General features: G+C 42.1%; 1 protein-coding gene across 1 annotated transcript; it reads left to right on the top strand.

Annotated features, from left to right (window-relative positions):
- Nucleotides 1–230: 230 nt before the first annotated feature.
- On the top strand, nucleotides 231–7202 carry LOC110518067 (up-regulator of cell proliferation). The gene has a single exon (XM_036954129.1). The coding sequence runs from the start codon at nucleotides 253–255 to the stop codon at nucleotides 4909–4911; it is 4659 nt and encodes a 1552-aa protein (XP_036810024.1). The 5' UTR covers nucleotides 231–252; the 3' UTR covers nucleotides 4912–7202.
- Nucleotides 7203–23980: the final 16778 nt, after the last annotated feature.

The following is a 23980-nucleotide window of genomic DNA, read 5'->3' as shown; positions in this document are numbered from 1 at the left end:
ACCATAACTGATCTCATAACAGTTCCTTTAGGAGTTAAGGAGCGTAATGGATTCACAGCTCATACTGTAGCTGAATTCACATGCTTGCTTCCATTTCTGTGAGTCATTGTGTCAGAGATGGTCTTCCTCTGCTTGCTTTAACTTCATCTAAAGTACAGTGTATAACACCTATTAGTGTGCTTTTCTGCTACAGAAAAAAGAGGATTTGTAATCATGGTTATCTTTTCATTTCTATCTACAGGATCCTGTCTCATGGAGCTGTTGTCAAAGGCTGGACTAGAAGATCATTATGAAAACAAGCTGACGTTAAGTACTGTCCTTGAGATAAATGCTGATACTACATCAGATGAACCTCTTACCACTATGCAGTCACTTCCAGGGGCCTTCCTGAAGAAATTAATGATGGCAAATGTGAATGCTAGGAGTGTTAAATGTCTGACCACTGAACAGGAGGTTTCCTATTGTGGTGTAGACAACCTGGACACTGACTCTGATAGCAGCGATGTCATTAATCCACTGGACCTGATCACAGCCCTGTTTCTGTGTTCAGATGGTTTCCTGCAGCAGGAGATGGTCCAGAAAATGTCCATGTGTCAGTTTGCTGTTCCTCTGCTGCTGCCCAACTGTGACACAGAACACATCACTTTGATGCTGTGGGCCTTGAGGGACATAGTGAGGAAGTTTAGATCGTCTTCCCAAACATCCACAAAGACTTTTGTGGAGGAGAGAATAGTTCTCTCTGATATTCCTATGGTGTCCTTTGTTAGGCTAGGGGAGAGTAGCTTGTCCAAGTCTCAGATCTTGAACAAGTTGCTTAGTAACCCTCAACAGTACCATGATACATTTGTTCATGATGATATGGAATGTGGCGATGTCCCTCGGCAAATCTCAGATGGTCTGGTTGAAATCAGCTGGTACTTTCCATGTGGGAACAGAAACATAGACACGTTCACTAAGCCTGTGTCTGTTGCCAATCTCAGAGGAGACATCAAGTCCTTTGAAAAACAGTTCTCCTTTCTGTGTCAAACATCAGCTGCAGTTTACATTTTCATTGATGATTTCGAGGCCGATTTCAAGGTTTTGGAAGGCAAAGTTACAAAAACAGAGTTATTTCTGGTTGTCAATTCTCAGAATAAAACATTCAGGGTGGACACATTGAATAAAATGATCACAAACTACAGTATCAACCCAACAAATGTGATTGTGAAGAAGAAGAAAAATGATGTACAATTTGTCAAAACCCTGCAGTCCTCTGTGGGTGACATCATTGAAAAAAGTAAAAACAGATTGACAATTGAAAACATGGCTGACGTGGCTCATCAGTTTGGGATTCTGGTTGATGAAGACAGGGATGAGTGTCAAAGTGCCAGGAAGACAGCAGGTGACATCACCAGGAACATCACAGACACAATTCAATTCAAAGATGAACAGCTACCCTTACAAGGAACAATCTGGAAAGAGCTTTCCCAGTTGGAGAAAGAGAGATGTAGACTGAGAAAAGCAGGGGATCAAACAATTGAACTCTACAAGAGCTCTCTGAAGAAAGACGAGGAAGAGTTGAGGAAGAAGCAACATAAATGTGACATGTCCAGTGCAATGACAAGATTCATTTCTGGAATGTCAAAATCAGGACCTGAGAGATCCTATTTCCTCAAATGGATGCAGATAAATCTGGACAATCTGTCACGTAAGAACATGTCTGGTTTGCGGGACCGGTACAAAAATCTTTGCCAACATTCTCCGGAGAAAAAAGATGACATTAAACATTTGGATAAGCAATTATCTGACTGTTCCTTAGGTCTTGAACACTTCCTGCGTGAGTTGGGCCAGTTATATGAAGCTGCCTGCTCCCTCCCTGAAGACAGTCCTAAAAGGAAACAGATGGAGCATCTCCCTGGATTGTGTGCTCAGATGCTGTTGGATGGTTTCCCCATTGAGCTTGTGGATGGAGATGCATCAAATATCCCTCTGAAATGGATATCAGCTGTTCTGACTCAGCTTCATACTCTTGTCCAATCCAATAGCAAGATCCGGGTTGTTACAGTTTTAGGGGTTCAAAGCACTGGGAAGTCCACTCTCCTCAACACCATGTTTGGAGTCCAGTTTGCTGTCAGCAGTGGAAGATGCACCAGAGGGGCCTTCATGCTGCTGATTAAAGTCAACAAAGAACTCAAGGAGGAGCTGAAATGTGACTTCATCATGGTGATTGACACAGAGGGGTTGAAATCACCAGAGTTGGCTCAACTAGATGATAGTCATGAACATGACAATGAACTGGCCACACTGGTGATTGGACTCAGTGATGTCACTATCATCAACATCGCCATGGAGAACTCCACAGAGATGAAAGACATTCTACAGATTGTTGTTCATGCTTTTATCAGGATGAAGGAAGTGGGGAAGAAGCCGATATGTAATTTTGTGCACCAGAATGTGTCAGACATGTCTGCTCATGACAACAACATGAGGGACAGGAAGAAGTTGTTGGAACAGTTGAATGAAATGACCCAGGCAGCAGCCAGAATGGAGAAGAAGGAGAATATCACCAAGTTCACTGATGTGATGGAGTATGATCCAGACACAAGCAGCTGCTACATCCCAGGACTCTGGCATGGGACTCCCCCTATGGCTCCAGTCAATGCTGGATACAGTGAGGCTGTGTACAACTTCAAAAAGACCTTGATGAAAGATTTTGGTAAATGCCAGAAAAATGATGACTTGACACATTTCTTGAAGTGGACACAAAGCTTGTGGGATGCAGTGAAATTTGAGAAATTCATCTTTAGTTTCAGAAACAGCTTGGTTGCAGATGCATACTCCAGATTATGCTCGGAGTACAATAGTTGGGAATGGGCCTTCCAGAAGGAGATGTATAAATGGATGGTCAGTGCTGAAACTAAAATGTCCAATATTGGCATGTCAGATCAACATCCCCAGAGGTCCATAAGAGATGTGCTACAAGACTTAATGATAGAAGCATCTGAGAAGCTTTCAGAGGGAGAAAAGGAAATCCAAGACAATCTAGTAAAATACTTTGAAAAGGAAGATGGCCATGTCAATCTTGTCGAAAAATTCAAGGAGGACTTTGTGTCCAGTGCCAAAACTCTGAGAAAGGAGATAGAAAACACAGTGAGAAACAACCTGCAAGGAGCTGTTGAAATCAAAGAGGGAATGACAGAACTGAACAACATCAAGAGCTCTCAGGCCAGTACAATGGAAAAGCAGGTTCTGACTCTGCTGCAGATCTGTAAAAATAAAGAATCAGTTCTATCAGATGAGGCCCTCAGTAAAGAGTTTGAAATCATGTGGAGGAACACTCTGTCTGAGATACACTTCAAAGGACTCCAAACAAGAAATGTGGCTCAAGCTGCCTTCCTCATGTTACGTGATAATCTGACAATGAGGGGGAGTCATGTCAACAAGATGTTGTTTGGAAACAGTCTGGTGGATTGTGGGAGAAAAGCTTTTGTTTTGGAATCAGACAGTTGGTGGCAGCAGGCTAAAAACACAGTAAAGCACTGGGATCCCAACCATCACAGGAAAAAACTACAAGACATCTGTGATGACATCATGAGACAGTGTCAGGAATTTGTAACCCAGAGGGTGAAAAGCAAGTGCGATTACCATGACACTCACATCAAAGAACTGCTTAGTATAATTGACAAAACATTGCATCAACACACACAAGTGAAAGCCAGTGAGGAATGTGAGGTTTCTCTCAAACAACATATCTGTGGCAGAGCAGCCATAGAGTTTCAGAAGATGCATGATGATTTCATTGAAGTCAATGACCCAAGGAAGTGTCTGGAAAAGTCTAAGAACAAGTACCTTACTGAGTTCAAAGACTTGTTTCATAACCGAGACCAGTGCCAAAAGAAAGCCAAGGAGTTCTCAAAGCTCTTACAGCCAGCTGTACAGGACTATGTGACCAAAATGATTGGTCCTGATGTGGTTGATGAAGTGAAGACAGGTGAAGGGTCACAGGATTACAGCACAAGAGGGGCTTTCCAGTTTTCCATTTTGAAACAGCTCTTGACAGATGGAGAATATGAGAAATATAAAGAGTACATTAACCATTATGAAAGCTTTGTGAAGGACCGGCTGTTTGACCAAATTGTCCAACGACTTTCAAAGGACAACGGTCTGAAGAAACTAGAGATAAAACATCTGTCAGAGATAGTCAAAGTCATAATTGCTGCCATTTCAAATGTCAGCGATAAAGCTAATGCAATTGATATCAAGACATTCATTAACATTATTTGCGATGCTCTTGCAGAGAAGCTTGTCTTTCCTAAAGATGCTCTGGATTCCATTCTGATGCTTATTCTTAAAGATGCAAACACAAAGCAGTTTGCTGACTTCCTCACAGATTTAGTGGGAGAAATGGAGAAGTCACTGGAAGCTGAGTACATCAAGGGAGGAGACATCAAAGAGAGACTCAGATCTCTGCCGTTCAAGCCTCAGGACGAGATGTTCACCAGTCTGTTTGGCTGTGGAGAACAATGTCCCTTCTGTGGTGTACCTTGTGAAGCAGGGGGGATAAAGCACAAAACACACCATGCCTCCATTCACCGTTCAGAAGGTATCAATGGTTATAGGGATCGTTGTTCACAGAAATTAGTAATAGAGATATGTTCATCTCTTGTGGTTAGTGACACATTATTCTCCAATGCCAAGACTGGAGGAACATTTCACCCCTACAAGGACTACCAGACACATTACCCTGACTGGTTAATAACTGGAGATTCCAGCATTGAGGCTTCAGATTACTGGAAGTATGTGATGACCAAATTCAATGAGAACATTGCTACAGACACATGTGCACTCCCTGCAGATCTCCCAGGGGACTGGAAGGCTTTAACACCCGATGATGCAACGAAGAGCTTGAAAAGGTCATTCAACATGAAATAAAGTGGAGTACTATATAATGACTTGCTGAACAAAAACATGATTGATTTTTCATAGACTTAACAACCAGAAATGACATATCACAGAATCAACATATGTAGAACCAGTCGTCTCAATAAAGTTTTTGAAATAATGTGCAGATCTTTCAATACCCAATACAATGAAAAGAACAACTGCAGCAGGAAAAACACATTTGCAGATGCATTCATAAACTATGTAACATCTTAGGAATCTACAGATCAGATGTTCCATAATGAAATAGCTAAAGGAGTAGGAATACAACATTTAATGTCAAAATGTAGATGTAAGCAAAACGCTTCAAGCTACATTCTGAACACCAACAAATCAGTAAATCTGAACACCAACAAATCAGTAAATCTGAACACCAACAAGTTAACCAACAGATTCAGAGGTGCTTTACTTGCTAATGTCCATAAGTAAACACAATACACAGGTAACTAAGGAGCTAGTCTAGATAAACACAATACACAGGCAAATAAGGAGCTGGTAATTTAATTTCTGTTATAATAATTATATTTCTCTCATGTACTTACCATCTAACCTATGGCTTGATATTCCTTAATCACAGATTAATGATTAGAAGTGACTGCATGGTCGTTTAGTGGTAAACGGTTGGCTTGGCTTTGGTTTTTGTCATTTGACATTTAGCATTTTAATCTTAATGTAATTTTATTGGGAAAAAATGCATTAGTTTTTTTCATATAGAAGGTATTATACATTGATTATACTTTGAATAATTTATTTTAGCAACAATGATTACTAAGAATATTTAAAATCTGTTTTTGTTGGACCACATCTTATGATTTGTTCAATGACGTGGCCGGTTTTGAAGGCATTTTCCGACATCCTCAGGATGTCTTGAGCGATCTGCCTGGATGATGATGTTGATGATGAGGATATCATTTTGTTGTTGATGATTTTTCTTTTTGTTTTTGACATTCTTTTTGTTTTTGTTATTGATGTTTATTTGATTTCTGTAGTTGATGACAAGTATGATGATGTGAGATGGAACTCTGTAGAGACTGGAGGGAATGACTTTCAGTTGGTCAAATTATAACCATGATGAAGACAAAAGTTGATATTGTATATGATGTCTTACAAATGTTTTTTTTTTGTTCTGCAGTGAACACATACATACTTTACAGACATGTTGTGAGATTATGCATAATTTGCTTCCATTGAAACTAAACATACCTTTTCAATTTGCATTATCTTGTAACTAGAGATGATGAATACAAATCAGTCAGTTAACAAAACATTATTTGTCTTAATAACATGGTTTGGTTCACTTGGAATCTGTTGTTGCTATAACATTTTTATCAGCTATTAGACAAATAATGGCACACAATGTGAGCATCATGTGTCTCAGAGTAGAGTGCTGATCTAGGATCAGGTCCTCCCTGTCCATGTAGTCTTATTCAATGAGATCTAAAAGGCTAAACTGATCACAAATCAGCAACGTTACTCTGAGATGCTTAGTACATTATTCGGTCCCTGGTGATCATAAACATCAGAATTGACCAATAGATGGCAGTGTGGGTATGGCATATGTGGAAATGTAAACAGACCAATTGCTTAAAAATCCCTTCTCTCCTTGTCTTGTTCCCTGAATCTGCACTGATTGGCAGATCAGTGAAGGAGAGGACTGATTTTCAGAGGACTGAGAAAGAGCCAGTGTATAAGTGTATAAGGGTTGTGTTGTGTGTTGAATAAAATAACTAGTCATTGGTTCTATATTTAACCTATATATATTCTCAATTATTATAATGCAATATATACCCAATATATGTATCCAGTATATTCTATATATTATATGCATGCACTGTGTGAATCAGTAGAATGTTTATACTGTGTTGGGATCCTCACTCTGAAATCAGAATCCACATTTACAACGGTCACAGACAAGCTGGCAGAGAAATTCCTCTATCTGCTCATTCTGGACCAGTGAAAACACTGACCAAGACATTCTGGAACCTGAGTTGTTGACCAGATAGTTTTAAGTACCATGTCAGTGCTCTTAGTACCATGTTAGCTGTCTGTAAAACATGTTTATGCCATATTTAAGTAATTTTGACCTGTCAACTCTATAATTATCAGTTGCAGTGACGGCCGAGGAACCTTCCAATGTCGACCAATCAAATGTATGGGTGGTTTTGGGCCGACCAATTGTGTGAGTTGGCAACATAAAATACATGTAGATCTTAACATTGTCAAGGTGTTTGTTGAAGTGCAACCCTTCCACCATGTTGTATTAAAATAATGTTGGACCTGGAGGACCTGTCAGAGATTCCTTGAGTCGTCTCATCACTCCTCTATGAATCTGAATTCAAAATTTCATCTTCAAGTTAAATCTGGGATTTGAACAATAATCATCACACCAGTAGTGGTGTGTGGGTACAATCACTGGGCAAGCCATATTACAACCCTTGCTGTGATAATTATGTTGTTTGCTCTATAACCTGTTAGTTTCATATGCCTTGACACGGTGATATATAGGCCTAAAGCCGAGATAATAAGAAGAAACAACTAAACCTTTGTTTCGTCACAAAACCGGAGAGAAACCTCTGTCTGGTGATCACACAGATAACAACGTTCAACACCATCACTGTTCTCCAGGTGTTCTGACTTCTACACTACTATAACAGGTCAGTTATCTGGTGATAATATAGTGTTGATATCTACACTACTATAACAGGTCAGTTATCTGGTGATAGTATAGTGTTCTGACATCAAAATCTACTATAACAGGTCAGTTATCTGGTGATAGTATAGTGTTGACATCTACACTACTATAACAGGTCAGTTATCTGGTGAGAGTATAGTGTTGACATCTACACTACTATAACAGGTCAGTTATCTGGTGATAGTATAGTTCTGACATCTACACTACTATAACAGGTCAGTTATCTGGTGATAGTATAATTCTGACATCTACACTACTATAACAGGTCAGTTATCTAGTGATAGTATAGTGTTGACATCTACACTACTATAACAGGTCAGTTATCTGCTGATAGTATAGTGTTCTGACATCTACACTACTATAACAGGTCAGTTATCTGCTGATAGTATAGTGTTCTGACATCTACACTATAACAGGTCAGTTTTCTGGCAAAAATTGCTCAGATACACAAATACGATATAAGATTCAAAATGTGTGAATCTTGCCTTTAACATTCCAGAATCCTTCCTGAATCACACTAGTGTTCTGTTCCATGTTCAGCAATAGACATGTTCTACAGACAGCAAGACTGGTTTAAATAAACATAATGAACAGATTGCAGCACACTGTGTTCGTTATTAACACAATAAACATATTTTAACAATACAATGTTTATTATACATTGACTACAGATCATTACTTTTTCTGTCCCAATGACATAGGATTTGACTAATTACCGAACAGTCCCCATAACCTGGTTTATACTGTAGTGACCTTAACCCTACACCTAGCAACCTCATAACCTGGTCTATACTGAGTTTATACTGTAGTGACCTTAACCCAACACCTAGCAACCTCATAACCTGGTCTATACTGTAGTGACCTTAACCCAACACCTAGCAACCTCATAACCTGGTCTACACTGAGTTTATACTGTAGTGACCTTAACCCAACACCTAGCAACCTCATAACCTGGTCTATACTGAGTTTATACTGTAGTGACCTTAACCCAACACCTAGCAACCTCATAACCTAGTCTATGCTGAGTTTATACTGTAGTGACCTTAACCCAACACCTAGCAACCTCATAACCTGGTCTATACAGAGTTTATACTGTAGTGACCTTAACCCAACACCTAGCAACCTCATAACCTGGTCTACACTGAGTTTATACTGTAGTGACCTTAACCCAACACCTAGCAACCTCATAACCTGGTCTATACTGAGTTTATACTGTAGTGACCTTAACCCAACACCTAGCAACCTCATAACCTAGTCTATGCTGAGTTTATACTGTAGTGACCTTAACCCAACACCTAGCAACCTCATAACCTGGTCTATACTGAGTTTATACTGTAGTGACCTTAACCCAACTACTAGCAACCTCATAACCTGGTCTACACTGAGTTTATACTGTAGTGACCTTAACCCAACACCTAGCAACCTCATAACCTGGTCTATACTGAGTTTATACTGTAGTGACCTTAACCCAACACCTAGCAACCTCATAACCTGGTCTACACTGAGTTTATACTGTAGTGACCTTAACCCAACACCTAGCAACCTCATAACCTGGTCTATACTGAGTTTATACTGTAGTGACCTTAACCCAACACCTAGCAACCTCATAACCTGGTCTATACTGAGTTTATACTGCAGTGACCTTAACCCAACACCTAGCAACCTCATAACCTGGTCTATACTGAGTTTATACTGTAGTGACCTTAACCCAACACCTAGCAACCTCATAACCTGGTCTATGCTGAGTTTATACTGTAGTGACCTTAACCCAACACCTAGCAACCTCATAACCTGGTCTATACTGAGTTTATACTGTAGTGACCTTAACCCAACACCTAGCAACCTCATAACCTGGTCTATACTGAGTTTATACTGTAGTGACCTTAACCGAACACCTAGCAACCTCATAACCTGGTCTATACTGAGTTTATACTGTAGTGACCTTAACCCAACACCTAGCAACCTCATAACCTGGTCTATACTGAGTTTATACTGTAGTGATCTTAACCCAACACCTAGCAACCTCATAACCTGGTCTATACTGTAGTGTCCTTAACCCAACACCTAGCAACCTCATAACCTGGTCTACACTGAGTTTATACTGTAGTGACCTTAACCCAACACCTAGCAACTGTTAGTGTTCAAATACTGGAGAGTTGAGACCAAATCACGGACGCTGGACAGAGTGGATTTCAGTTGTAACGAAAGACAGTTTTAATGAGTCAGAGATATCTTGTCCCGCAGTTTTACGTGCACGGACCTAGTTCACATAACTCGGCAAGGAGCCAGGTGAAAAAGAGGCCTATACAATGGTTACATACATTTTTATACATAGAATAAAGTAGGTGGAGTCTTGTCGTTTCGGTCTTCTTGACTGGTCGGAGGGTTGGAGGCGGGCCTTGCTCTAGCCAGAGCGGGCCCCATTGGTGCACAGCAAAAGTTCTTTGCTCTTGGGACCGGCCAGTTAGAGGGAGATGAGATGTGTGTTTATATAAGGAAGAGGGGGTCAGTCTTATGGCTGGGTGTATGTGTTCTTACGACGGAATGTCTTTGTTTATATGAGCTATGTGTATGAATATTTATATAACAAATCCCCCTCTTCACGTCTATTAGACGTGAAAACTATAGCAGAAAGGTGGCGGTTGCAATCGTGGGTATACATAAGGTGGTGCTCCTAACCTTGTCTGTTTTGCATGGTGGGTCTGTAGGTGTAGTGCTACGTTTGGGACGGGAGTGATTGGAGGGAGTGATATCAGGAAAGGAGTTAGGGACATGTGTAGGGGTTGGTGTATGTGATGTGGCAGGGTGAAATAGTTGTTCAATTAACCATGTGAAAGTCCTAGGGTTACTCCAAATATCAGTAGGAATATCACAAATAAGGGACCAGATATCCCCAGCCTCACCCAGAGAGGGAGAAATTTCCCTCTAACTGGGCGAGGTTCCCTTCTCAGGGGAGGCGGAGTTTGATGCTGCATCACCTGAGGAAGGAGTGTCTTCATTTGGAATCGAATTTAGGCCGCTCAAATCAGCTCTGACTTCAGTCAGTGTTCTAGAAGGAATTGGGGCTGGGGTGCAATGTGTAAGGCGGTGCCAAGGTGTGCCTGATTTACCTTTGACCTGGACTGAGTGTGAAGTAACCTCCTTCACTTCGTACGGTCCAGTCCACCTGGGTTCCAGCCACTTTCTCTTGTGGACTGTAACCCTCACCCCGTCACCAACCTTTACCTTCAGTAGTGGCGTGTCCCCCGGCAGCTCCCCCTCCTGGACCTTGTGAACCTGGGTAGAGAGTGCTGCAGAGAGAACCGTCAGTTTTTTCACATAATTAGACATTACAATTTGTTGTACATCAAGGGCGGGCATATGACCTCCCTCCCTTGGTGGACCATGCATGACTCTACCAGTCATTATCCCATGAGGCACATACTTTAGCTATCTTAGCTTTTGCTTTTGGTTTGACGTTCCACCAGATTTTGGGATTGGGGCCTGTACACAGATCCAAATCTGTGGGTTATGCCAAATCTTTCTTCCACCTGTCTCAGGTGTTTGTTAAATGTAAGCCATTTGTCAAATTTGATTTGTCTTGGGATGCCATACCTGGGTATTAGTTTGGTTTGTAGCCACTTAAAGACTGACCTAGCATCCTCCCCTTTTGTTAGTATTGCCTCTACCCATTTGGAGAACCTATCTACTATGACTAGGAGATAGAGTTTGCCTTTAGATACATTTTCGGGGCCCATGTCGGTGTAGTCTATACTAATATCCTGAAAACATGCATTAGGTATTACGTATGAGCCCATTGGTGTTTGATATGGTTTCTTTGGGTTGTGTCTGTCACAACCATTGCATTCGTCACAAAATAAATCATCGTCATAAAATAAGTCAGTCATATTTTTTATGTGAGGGTGCCACCAGATGTGCAAGGCCTTTTTGGAGGGTCTTTAGTTTGCCTTCGTGTGTGGAGCCATGTGTTTCTCATAAAAGTTCTGGGTCCATCAGTGTGGCCTGCTTCATGGGCATGGGCTGAGTCTGTATAGATATTCAGTCTTTCCTTTTCCTCTGATGAGGACCTGCGTCAATCCGATGATTTCAGCTAATTTGGCCGATGCTGGTTGAGGGATGATGGCTGATTGAAGGGTGACATCACGAGGTGAGCTGTTTTTTCAATAGCTTTTGCTACTGCAGCAACGTATCTGGAGCATGTTGACTGTCCTACCTCAATGTGGTCAAGTTTGAAGAGTAGTACATCAAGACCCTTCTCTCCCCCTCTTGTTTCTGGAATAGGACGGATGAGGTGAATCCTTCCCTTCCAGAAACATCCAAATGGAACTTGTTCTTGTAGTCAGGTGCCGTCAGAGCTGCTGCCGCTGATAGATCTGTTTTCAGGAGTGCTATGGCTGTTGATGCTTCAGCCGTCCAGGCCAGGGGTGCATGGAGGTTCCTTGATCGTAGGATGACCGGTGCTGCCACCCCCTCTGGGCCACACCCAATGGTACAACACCTGATAGGTGGGGTCAGGTGCATCATGTCTTCGTCCCAATCTGCAGTGTAGAGGCAGTCATCAGTTTCTGTTGCATTGAGTGTGCAATGGATCTCAGCTTGGGGAGTCTTATATGGGTGCAGCGTGTAGATTTGAGCTTTCAGTTGGTTGAACTTAAACTGGATGTGAGGGGTGGCAGGCCCTGTGGGTAGGCATTTTACCCAGTACACTTCTTGGGCTTCAGACAGTGTGGTCATCGGCAGGAGTGGCATCCTCATCATTCTTACTGGGTGATCAGGTGTTGAAGTGGGAGGGTTGGTTGTAATCTTGCTGCTCCTGCTGCATGTGGCTAGATTCTGGGTGGTTGTATGCTGGCTGTTGCTGATGCATGGGTGTGGGTCCTGGTTGCTGATGTTGCAGAGGTGGGTTTCCCCCACTTCCTCTTGCTCTCCATTGCTGTTGCTGCGGGGAGAGTGGTTTCATGCAATCTCTAGCAAAATGACCGGTAATTCCGCAGTTAAAACACTGGTAGTTTCCCCCTCTGTGTTGTCCAGTGTAGGGACCCCGTCGAGCCCATACTGGGTGTTGTTGTTGCAGGATATACTGCTGTGGGGGAGGGTATTGGGGTGGTTGGGCCCCCCTAGTGGCCGTGAGTGAGGCTGCCTGCTGTTGGATCATCTGAGCGACAGTCTGGGCCACTATTTGGGAGATGTCTGTTTTGGTTCCCGGCTCCTTCGTTTCTTCCGCCACCATCTGTTTCTTAGGTTTTTCTCCTTGTTGTGCTTCCTTCAATTGGAGTTTCAGGAGTTGTACCTGGAGGGACTGCACCTGGCTCTCAGCACCCCCTCTTTCCTTGTTGTGCTGGGTCACATGGTGGTGCACATGCGTATTGAATTGGGTCAGAGGAAGTGCAATCAACCCTACCGTTCCTCTGAGTTTGGTTTTAACATCTCCAGGACACCCGTTGACCACCATTTCCTTCCACATGCTGAGTGTGGTATCAGTGTGATCGAATGGTTCTTCGTGGACCGATCTCCATGTGGTCTTAGCCCTGTCCAGGTATGCTGCAGGTTGCTAACCTGGGTTGATTGTGAAGGAGGATAAGGTGGCATGGTTTCTTTCTGTAGGGTATGCTCTCCGTAGAACTTCCCATAATCTGGTACGGAAGTGGTCTATGGGCAGTGTTGGGGCCCGCCATCCAAGGTCAGCTGCTGTCATGAGGGCCTCCATGGTTCCGTGGTCGGTGGCTCTTGCTAGAAGTGCTTTCATGTCTCCTAGGCAGAGTTGCAGGCCTGACGTAAGTGTCTGCAGTTGATGTAGCCACGCTGAAGCTCCTCCATGTAGGCTAGGCATCTGTCCCATCAGTGTTGTTAAATCAGTCATTTTCCAGGGCTGGTACTCCACAGTGTGTGCATCACCTGGTGTCGGTCGCAGGGGGTACTGTCCTGCCATCTCCTGCTCTCGCTCTCTTCTATCAGCAATTCTGGAGGATCGACGGAGTGTTTCGGACCCCATTGATTCGGTAACTTTGGTTACTGTTCCTCTCATTATGCCTTCCACACGGTAGGCTCCCTCTCTGTTGTTATCTTGGTTAGCTATTAGCTCCCTGAGTTCCTTAGCTCGAGCTATTGATGATTTCAGCAGCTCCTGCATCTTAGTCACGTTTGGAGCTCCCATCGGAGCTGGGGTGAGCACCATGTCAATTTCTTCTTCGTTTTCGATATCCATGTTCTGATGACAGTCCTCCCTATCCGTCTGATAGAAGTGGTTTGAATCTAATCTTGTTTGTAGGTGTCCTCTGGTTTCAGAGGTGAGAGAGTTCACAGAGGAGCATTGCGGCCTCCGTTCCTGGGGGAGGTCTCCTGCTCCTGGAATCCCAGTTTCGAACTGTTCACATACCATATGGCCAGCCGTTATCCCCAGGGTAATTTCCCCTTTTAACTCCCCTTGGTCTATTCTCAGAACTGGAGCCTGTATTGTGGGAGGTGCCCTGGGCAGGAATGGGTTGTGTGACGGGCTCCGGTGATTTTGTCCCTTTGAGTATGGCTGGGGCTGAACTGCCTCCATTGTCAATTGTGGATATAGTGAGGGAGAAACGGCCACAGGGGGAGCCGTGGGCAAGTTCTCAGGCGGAGCTTTAACATCCCCCGACGCCACAATAGCCACGCCCATCATGTCTGGTGTGTTTTTGGGCAGCACCCTCCTACTCTCCTGTATGGCCCATGTACCTATCTTGAGCTCCCCCTCTGCTCTCTCTCTCTCTCTTGTACCTACTTTTTTGAACCTGTGTATCTTGTTTCTCTCCGCCTCACTCGCTTTTGCATGCTCTACTGCGTCCTCTAATTCTGTCTGCATATCTTTGAGTTTCCCCCCTGTAGGTGGCCCTCCGCTAAAATAACCTGCTTGTGTCCATCTTATCCGTAATCCTTTCCACACTTTCTCCACTTTCCCATACTGTTTTTTACCTCCCGCTCTATCAATCATACTCTGATCTAAATATTCATTGAATTTTAGTTTGGGTGTGGTAGCTGCAGACATTTTATCTAGTTCGTCTGATAATGTGTATAATGCGTTATTTAGGTATATCCAATCCTTACTATGTGGTGTTTATTTCTATCGTTGTATGCTTAGCCTGTCCCTGGTCGAGACAAAGGGGGTTATCAGTATGTGACGCCCGCCACGTGTGTATTTCACCGGTATTTTATTTGAATTTGTTCAGCGATTCGTTTAGGTATTTTCTATAAATGATTCTGCGATTTCCTTTTGGAACAATATATCAGTGAATATATGCGGTTCTATAACAATTTTCAGAGTAGTTCTAGCTCTTTAGGAAATATAGATAGAATGTCTAGACAACTAAGAGTTGTTCAGTGAATTATTTAAATACTTTCTGTAAACAATTCAGTAAATTCCTTTATGAACTTATATCAGTAAATTCGAGCGATTCTATAGCAATTGTCAGAATAATTATATATCTTTAGGAAATATGGATAGAATAGAAAAACCCCAAAATCAGTGTGTAGCTTTTAGCGTCTGTCAAACAAAGTCTGTACTAAGCTCGGCGGCTTATTTAAATACTTTCTAGAAACAATTCAGTAAGTTCCTTTATGAACTTATATCAGTAAATTCCAGCGATTCTATAGCAATTGTCAGAATAATTTTAAACTTTAGGCAATATCAACAGGAATGAAAAAAACGAAAATCAGTATTCCATTCGATACTAAGGTGGCTTTGTCTACCAGCACGTGTGCATAATAGCCCAGTTACGTATCCCAACCTACTCCGCGACAAACGTTTCTTTCAATTTAATTTCCCCCATCTCCAAATCATGGAATGTCAACTCTGGTTCATATTATGTTTATTGTTTGATGTGCAATAGCCACCTCATTCCCGATCTCTGTCTCGTGGAACGCCAAACTTACATATCCTGTATCTACTCGACTACACCTCTTACAAAACCTATTAAATAATACACAGCTTTTTTAATAGGGCATTTTTCATGCAGATTCATTCAATCCAACCACACCTCCACAAGACCTATTCGATGTTATGTGTATCAACAGGAGATTTTACTTGCAGATCCGGTTCATCCATAATTCAACTATAACCCCACCTCCACAAGACTATATTCGATAGTATAGAACGTATCAAAAATAGGACATTTTTACTTGCAGATTCGGTTCATCTATAACCACACCTCCACAAGACCTTACTTGCAGATTCGGTTCATCTATAACCACACCTCCACAAGACCTTACTTGCAGATTCGGTTCATCTATAACCACACCTCCACAAGACCTTACTTGCAGATTCGGTTCATCTATAACCACACCTCCACAAGACCTTACTTGCAGATTCGGTTCATCTATAATTCATTCATTCGTATGAAATTCTCATTGAATTTCCAACATCCATAATTGTGTCCATTACGTGTTAAAACACAGCCACTATTTAACGTCACCTCTATACACAACCCAATACATATATAATTAGGACAGTTTTCTATGCAGATTTCAGAACAAATAGGGTCCCTGGAGGAATTTAACACATTGGTCAATCACAATTCACACATTCCTATTAAAATAACTGAGTATAGGCCCATTAATAAGAATATATATATATATATTTTTTTTTACAAAACAAGATATCTTTAATCAATGTCTTAGGTTCTTATGTAAAAAATTTGGGCACCGATTCATACTCACGCCCAGTACTTTCTGATCAAAATTTGGTTTAGGCTATAATACAATATGCAGATTTCGATATAACGGGCTCTGCTCACCTTTATATAGAGCGCTCCGATCAGATTTCCTGAGGCAAGATGAATGGCTGGGGAAGTCACTCTTCCGTCTGATTTTTTAGCCGTGATCAGTCTCGTCCTCTCACACTAACTTATAATAGATCGAATTCAAGAACAACCATCCTCTGCTACCAATTCTGTTAGTGTTCAAATACTGGAGAGTTGAGACCAAATCACGGACGCTGGACAGAGTGGATTTCAGTTGTAACGAAAGACAGTTTTAATGAGTCAGAGATATCTTGTCCCGCAGTTTTACGTGCACGGACCTAGTTCACATAACTCGGCAAGGAGCCAGGTGAAAAAGAGGCCTATACAATGGTTACATACATTTTTATACATAGAATAAAGTAGGTGGAGTCTTGTCGTTTCGGTCTTCTTGACTGGTCGGAGGGTTGGAGGCGGGCCTTGCTCTAGCCAGAGCGGGCCCCATTGGTGCACAGCAAAAGTTCTTTGCTCTTGGGACCGGCCAGTTAGAGGGAGATGAGATGTGTGTTTATATAAGGAAGAGGGGGTCAGTCTTATGGCTGGGTGTATGTGTTCTTACGACGGAATGTCTTTGTTTATATGAGCTATGTGTATGAATATTTATATAACACAACCTCATAACCTGGTCTATACTGAGTTTATACTGTAGGGACCTTAACCCAACACCTAGCAACCTCATAACCTAGTCTATGCTGAGTTTATACTGTAGGGACCTTAACCCAACACATAGCAACCTCAAAATAATTTCTGATGTAATGTTGTCAGTTTATTACTTAAAACCCCACATGGATATCCAACACAACTCCCATCAGATAACCTTAATAAAGGGTCAGTCTGGGAATCAACAAAGCGACCAGACACCCTGTCAATTAGACAGTCCCAGACTGCCCCTTCTTTAACCATGGACCCATAACCATTACAACTAGTGGTCAACATGGATGTGTGTCTGGTTCTTACAAACCCTTCTTTAACCATGGACCCATAACCATTACAACTAGTGGTCAACATGGATGTGTGTCTGGTTCTTACAAACCCTGTTGATTGTGTGTCTGGTTCTCACGGAACCAGTTGATTGTGAGTCTGGTTCTTACAAACCCAGTTGATTGTGTGTCTGGGTCTCACAGACCCAGTTGATTGTGTGTCTGGTTCTCACATGCCCAGTTGATTGTGTGTCTGGTTCTCACAGACCCAGTTGATTGTGTGTCTGGTTCTCACAGACCCAGTTGATTGTGCGTCTGGTTCTCACAGACCCAGTTGATTGTGTGTCTGGTTCTCACAGACCCAGTTGACTGTGTGTCTGGTTCTTACAAACCCAGCTGATTGTGTGTCTGGTTCTCACAGAACCAGTTGATTGTGAGTCTGGTTCTAACAAACCCAGTTGATTGTGTCTGGTTCTCACAGACCCAGTTGATTGTGTCTGGTTCTCACAGACCGAATTGATTGTTCATCTGGTTCTTAGACCCAGTTGATTGTGTGTCTGGTTCTCACAGACCCAGTTGACTGTGTGTCTGGTTCTTACAAACCCAGCTGATTGTGTGTCTGGTTCTCACAGACCCAGTTGATTGTGTGTCTGGTTCTCACAGACCCAGTTGATTGTGAGTCTGGTTCTCACAGACCCAGTTGATTGTGTGTCTGGTTCCCACAGACCCAGTTGATTGTGCGTCTGGTTCTCACAGACCCAGTTGATTGTGCATCTGGTTCCCACAGACCCAGTTGATTGTGTGTCTGGTTCCCACAGACCCAGTTGATTGTGCGTCTGGTTCTCACAGACCCAGTTGATTTTCATAATGCTCCCTACACTGTTCCAGCTCGTCAATGGATCTGATGACCTTTGGGTGACAATAGCACAGTCCTCCAAGCCAAATAACTTATTTGGTTTGTTGTTCTTCCTACACATGTAGTTAAAACAGAATCAGCTCTAAAAATCATTCAGTATTAAAAATAATTGTTAGTATTTTAGAATTACTCATGAAGTGTACATGCTATTAATACATCATTATTAAATTATTTGTTAACATTAACGAAGCACTTCTAAACAAAACATCCTAAGCATTTATAACAAATTAATTTAGAAACCATTTATAATTGCCTATTCATGAGACTTGTTGCAAAGTGTAAGCAAATCATGTTGTTGAACAAGACAGAGAACCAGGTGGTCCATTCTCTGGGTAGTAAGGGGCACATGCACACCAGAATCTCCAACAGACCTGCATACAATCACCTACACAACCAACACACACAATAAAACCAGTCATTCCAACCTCCAGCCCAGCTGAAGAGAAGGCTTGCTATGTGAATGCACATACAGTTGTAACCGTTCAGAGGAGTGCCAATTGTGCAGGGATGGGTGTATTCTGATTGGCCAATGTCTAGTCCTGGTTGATGGACCTCGGATTCCCCCAACCCTCACACACACACTCTAGTCCCTCGAGGAGACCCCTCTTCCCCAGTCAGACTCACGTTATGGTGCCAGAACAACACTATTATGCCCCCTCTCTGATTGTTCATAGTCAATAACCAACGCTCAGAGCAGAGAATGCTGTGTGAAGACAGATTTAGACATTGCATATCATTTAATAGTATCATTTCACCTCACCTAATTTGTTATTATTTACTAATTTCTCTCAATTATTTATCCTGCGAAAAGGGAGTGGGTGTCACGCCTGATCCTGCTCTCCCTCTCTGGCGCTCGCACACCTGTCACTATCGTTATGCACACCGGTCACTATCGTTATGCACACCTGTCACTATCGGTATGCACACCTGTCACTATCGTTATGCACACCTGTCATTATCGTTATGCACACCTGTCACTATCGTTATGCACACCTGTCACTATCGTTATGAACACCTGTCACTATCGTTATGCACACCTGTCACTATCGTTATGCACACCTGTCACTATCATTATGCACACCTGTCACTATCGTTATGCACACCTGTCACTATCGTTATGAACACCTGTCACTATCGTTATGCACACCTGTCACTATCGTTATGCACACCTGTCACTATCGTTATGCACACCTGTCACTATCGTTATGCACACCTGTCACTATCGTTATGCACACCTGTCACTATCGTTATGCACACCTGTCATTATCGTTATGCACACCTGTCACTATCGTTATGCACACCGGTCACCATCACGCGCAGCAGCGCATCATTGGACTCACTCTCCCAGCGCCAGACTGCCTTGACTACGCACACCTGTCACTATCGTTATGAACACCTGTCACTATCGTTATGAACACCTGTCACTATCATTATGCACACCTGTCACTATCGTTATGCACACCTGTCACTATCGTTATGAACACCTGTCACTATCGTTATGCACACCTGTCACTATCATTATGCACACCTGTCACTATCTTTATGCACACCTGTCACTATCGTTATGCACACCTGTCACTATCGTTATGCACACCTGCGCTTCATCACCGGTCACCATCACGAGCAGCAGCGCGTCATTGGACTCACCTGGACTCTTTTAATTTGTTGATTGCCCCTCCTATATCTGTCTGTTTCTTTGATTAGATCCCTGTGTCAGCATTAATGTTGAGAGCTGTACAGAGAGCTGTACATGTCAGTGTGGTTAGACAGAACCTCACCCAGAGAGCTGTACATGTCAGTGTGTTAGACATACAGAACCTCACCCAGAGAGCTGTACATGTCAGTGTGGTTAGACAGAACCTCACCCAGAGAGCTGTACATGTCAGTGTGGTTAGACAGAACCTCACCCAGAGAGCTGTACATGTCAGTGTGGTTAAACAGAACCTCACCCAGAGAGCTGTACATGTCAGTGTGGTTAGACAGACAGCACCTCACCCAGAGAGCTCTACATGTCAGTGTAGTTAGACAGACAGAACCTCACCCAGAGAGCTGTACATGTCATTGTGTTAGACAGACAGAACCTCACCCAGAGAGCTGTACATGTCAGTGTAGTTAAACAGAACCTCACCCAGAGAGCTGTACATGTCAGTGTGGTTAAACAGAACCTCACCCAGAGAGCTGTACATGTCAGTGTGGTTAAACAGAACCTGATGTGAACTACAATGCCGACTCTGTGTTTTAACATTTACAAACAACAATAATCAACAATTATCATCACTTGCATTTCATCAGCGAGAAAGAATTCTTAAAATAAAAAATGTACACTTACAGTAGCAGTTTAGCAGAGATTGATTCAGCTATGTGCGCCTCCATCTGAAAAAACTACTCTTCCCGAGTTATGCTGACACACAGGTGTTCAGAGCGTGCTACATAGCACTTGTCTTCTGTCTGTTTTCTGTAAACTGCTGTAACATGGAGATGTTTCCGTCTGGGAACACTAACCCTAACCTTATCAAGGTGTGTATCAATGCCCCCCCCCCTCCCTATCTGATATGAAAGATAAGGTCCTTATGCTTCCAAAACCGTACCGCAAGCAATGTTAATGTTCAGACCGAGTGTCAGGTATCTTAACAAAACTCCCCCCTACAGAAGATGCCTTCGTCCAATGATTCTTGTGTAATATAATGGAACTGAGAGTCATGATCAAGGACTAGCTTTAGCCTACACATAGAACTGAGAGTCATGATCAAGGACGAGCTTTAGCCTACACATAGAACTGAGAGTCATGATCAAGGACTAGCTTTAGCCTACACATAGAACTGAGAGTCATGATCAAGCACTAGCTTTAGCCTACACATAAAACTGAGAGTCATGATCAAGGACTAGCTTTAGCCTACACTTAAAACTGAGAGTCATGATCAAGGACTAGCTTTAGTCTACACATAGAACTGAGAGTCATGATCAAGGACTAGCTTTAGCCTACACATGGAACAGAGAGTCATGATCAAAGACTAGCTTTAGCCTACACATAAAACTGAGAGTCATGATCAAGGACTAGCTTTAGCCTCCACATAAAACTGAGAGTCATGATCAAGGACTAGCTTTAGCCTATACATAGAACTGAGTCATGATCAAGGACTAGCTTTAGCCTACACATAAAACTGAGAGTCATGATCAAGGACTAGCTTTAGCCTACACATAGAACTGAGAGTCATGATCAAGGACTAGCTTTAGCCTACACATAGAACTGAGAGTCATGATCAAGGACTAGCTTTAGCCTACACATAGAACTGAGAGTCATGATCAAGGACTAGCTTTAGCCTCCAAATAGAACTGAGAGTCATGATCAAGGACTAGCTTTAGCCTCCACATAGAACTGAGAGTCATGATCAAGGACTAGCTTTAGCCTACACATAGAACTGAGAGTCATGATCAAGGACTAGCTTTAGCCTCCAAATAGAACTGAGAGTCATGATCAAGGACTAGCTTTAGCCTCCACATAGAACTGAGAGTCATGATCAAGGACTAGCTTTAGCCTACACATAGAACTGAGTCATGATCAAGGACTAGCTTTAGCCTACACATAGAATTTAATTAACTGACCATCTTGAGATGGCGAGTCGGTCGGGAGGAGAGAAGTCCTCAAAACTTTGTTGCCTCCATAGCAAAGCTAACTTAGCTTACCTCGCTGTACTCACTACTGCACTTTTCTGTTGTGATTGAATGGCAGACACACTCAAGAAAAACCCACGTCTAACCACACCTCGAGACAACTCTCATTTACCGTCAGTCATGGCCGCTAGTAGTACTTATTGAACATAGATGAAAAACAGCCAAATCAGCAAAGTGCAATTGCCCTTTAAAAAGGTCAGATTGAATAGATAGAAACTAGTTGTTATAGCAGTATGAGAATTGACCACTAGATGGTGATCTTGGTATGCCATCTGTGGACATGTAACCAGACCAAAGGGGCGTTCAGCAGGATGCAATGTTTAGGAGCGTTCAGATAGAAATGTGCTATGAGGAACAAACATGCCTCTCTGACATGTAGAAAAGAAGGAATCATGTCCACTTTATTCATAGCATTTCTATCTGCAACTTTCAACCACGTTTCACTACTGAATGTGGCCAGAGGCTCTTTTTCAATTGTCTAAATATCCACCTTCTCCTTGTCTCCTCCCCTCCATCTGCACTAATTAGAAAAATGTTCACAGGTGAAAAGAATATGGTGGAAGGAAGCTCATCATTAGACTGGTTTAACTTTCACTTGGTCAACTCTTTCAGATCAGTGAAGGAGAGGGACAAGTTTTAGACGACTGAGAAAGAGCCCAAGTGTAAGAAGTTAGTGTTGTGTTGAATTAAGAAGGTAGTCCTTGATTCTATAGTTTAAAGTGCATCTGAATCTACCCTACCTCCCCACCACCACCAATCATTTTTCAGTCAGCTCATACTTTTCTTTTATACTGTATATTTTCACTTCCTTGTTTTTGCCACATTCAAGTCCTATCAGAGTTTAAAGTTATCAGAGGAATGACTTGTCAATTTGGAGTAAGAACTTGGGAATGTTAGCAAACAATTTATAGTGTTCAAAAAATATATAGTTATGTTTATTTTGTTAACTAAAGCTTTGTGGTTGCATTTAACTGCAGAAAATAGTGTCATCTAGGTAATTTCCGTGGCAGCTGATGTCAGAGTTCAGCATTTGGGGAAAGTCAGGGTCCAAAGATGATAACTGAGTTTCCAACATATGTTAAGGACTTGGAAGTTGGATCTGATATTTCATAATCAAATCAAATTTTATTTGTCACATGCTCCGAATACAACATGAAATGCTTACTTACAAGCCCATAACCAACAATCCAGTTCAAAACATAGAGTTAAGACCCCTACAGGATCGGTGGGTCCCCTGCGGGACGGTTGAGCCAATGTAGGCTAATGCAATTAGCATGAGGATGTAAGTTACAAGAACATTTCCCAGGACATAGACATATCTGATATTGCCAGAAAGCTTAAATTCTTGTTAATCTAACTGCACTGTCCAATTTACAGTAGCTATTACAGTGAAAGAATACCATGCAATGTTTTGAGGAGAGTGCACAGTTATGAACTTGAAGTTATTAATAAACCAATTAGGCACATTTGGGCAGTCTTGATACAAAACAGAAATACAATGGTTCATTGGATCAGTCTAAAACTTTGCACATACACTGCTGCCATCTAGTGACCAAAATGTAAATTGCGCCCGGGCTGGAATAATACATTATGGCCTTTCTCTTGCATTTCAAAGATGATGGTACAAAAAAAATACAAAAAACAGTTGGTTTTTTCTTTGTATTATCTTTTACCCGATCTAATGTGTTATACTCTCCTAAAATTAATTTCACGTTTTCACATACTTGAATGTGTTTCCTTTGAAATGGTACCAAGAATATGAATATCCTTGCTTCATATCCTGAGCTACAGGCAGTTAGATTTGGGTCATTTTAGGCAAAAATGGGAAAAAAGGAGTGGATCCTTAAGAGGATTTATTAAGCAAATGTTTACTAAATAAACTAAAGTAAATGTTTTTTTTAAAGTAACACAGTAAAATTACAATAACAGGGATATTTATAGGGGGTTCCAGTACCGAGTCAATGTGCTGGGGTAGTTCGTCAAGGTGATTTGTACATATAGGTAGGGGTAAAGTGACTATGCATAGATAAGAAACAGTGAGTAGCAGCAGTGGGAAAAGAAAGGGGTGGGGGGATTAAAGTACAATTACTCAACAAGC

This window comes from Oncorhynchus mykiss, chromosome 19 (assembly GCF_013265735.2).
Source record: "Oncorhynchus mykiss isolate Arlee chromosome 19, USDA_OmykA_1.1, whole genome shotgun sequence".
In the NCBI taxonomy this organism is placed as follows: Eukaryota; Metazoa; Chordata; class Actinopteri; order Salmoniformes; family Salmonidae; genus Oncorhynchus; species Oncorhynchus mykiss.
Note: the sequence above shows the minus strand (reverse complement) of the source record. Positions and strands in the feature narration are given on the sequence as shown.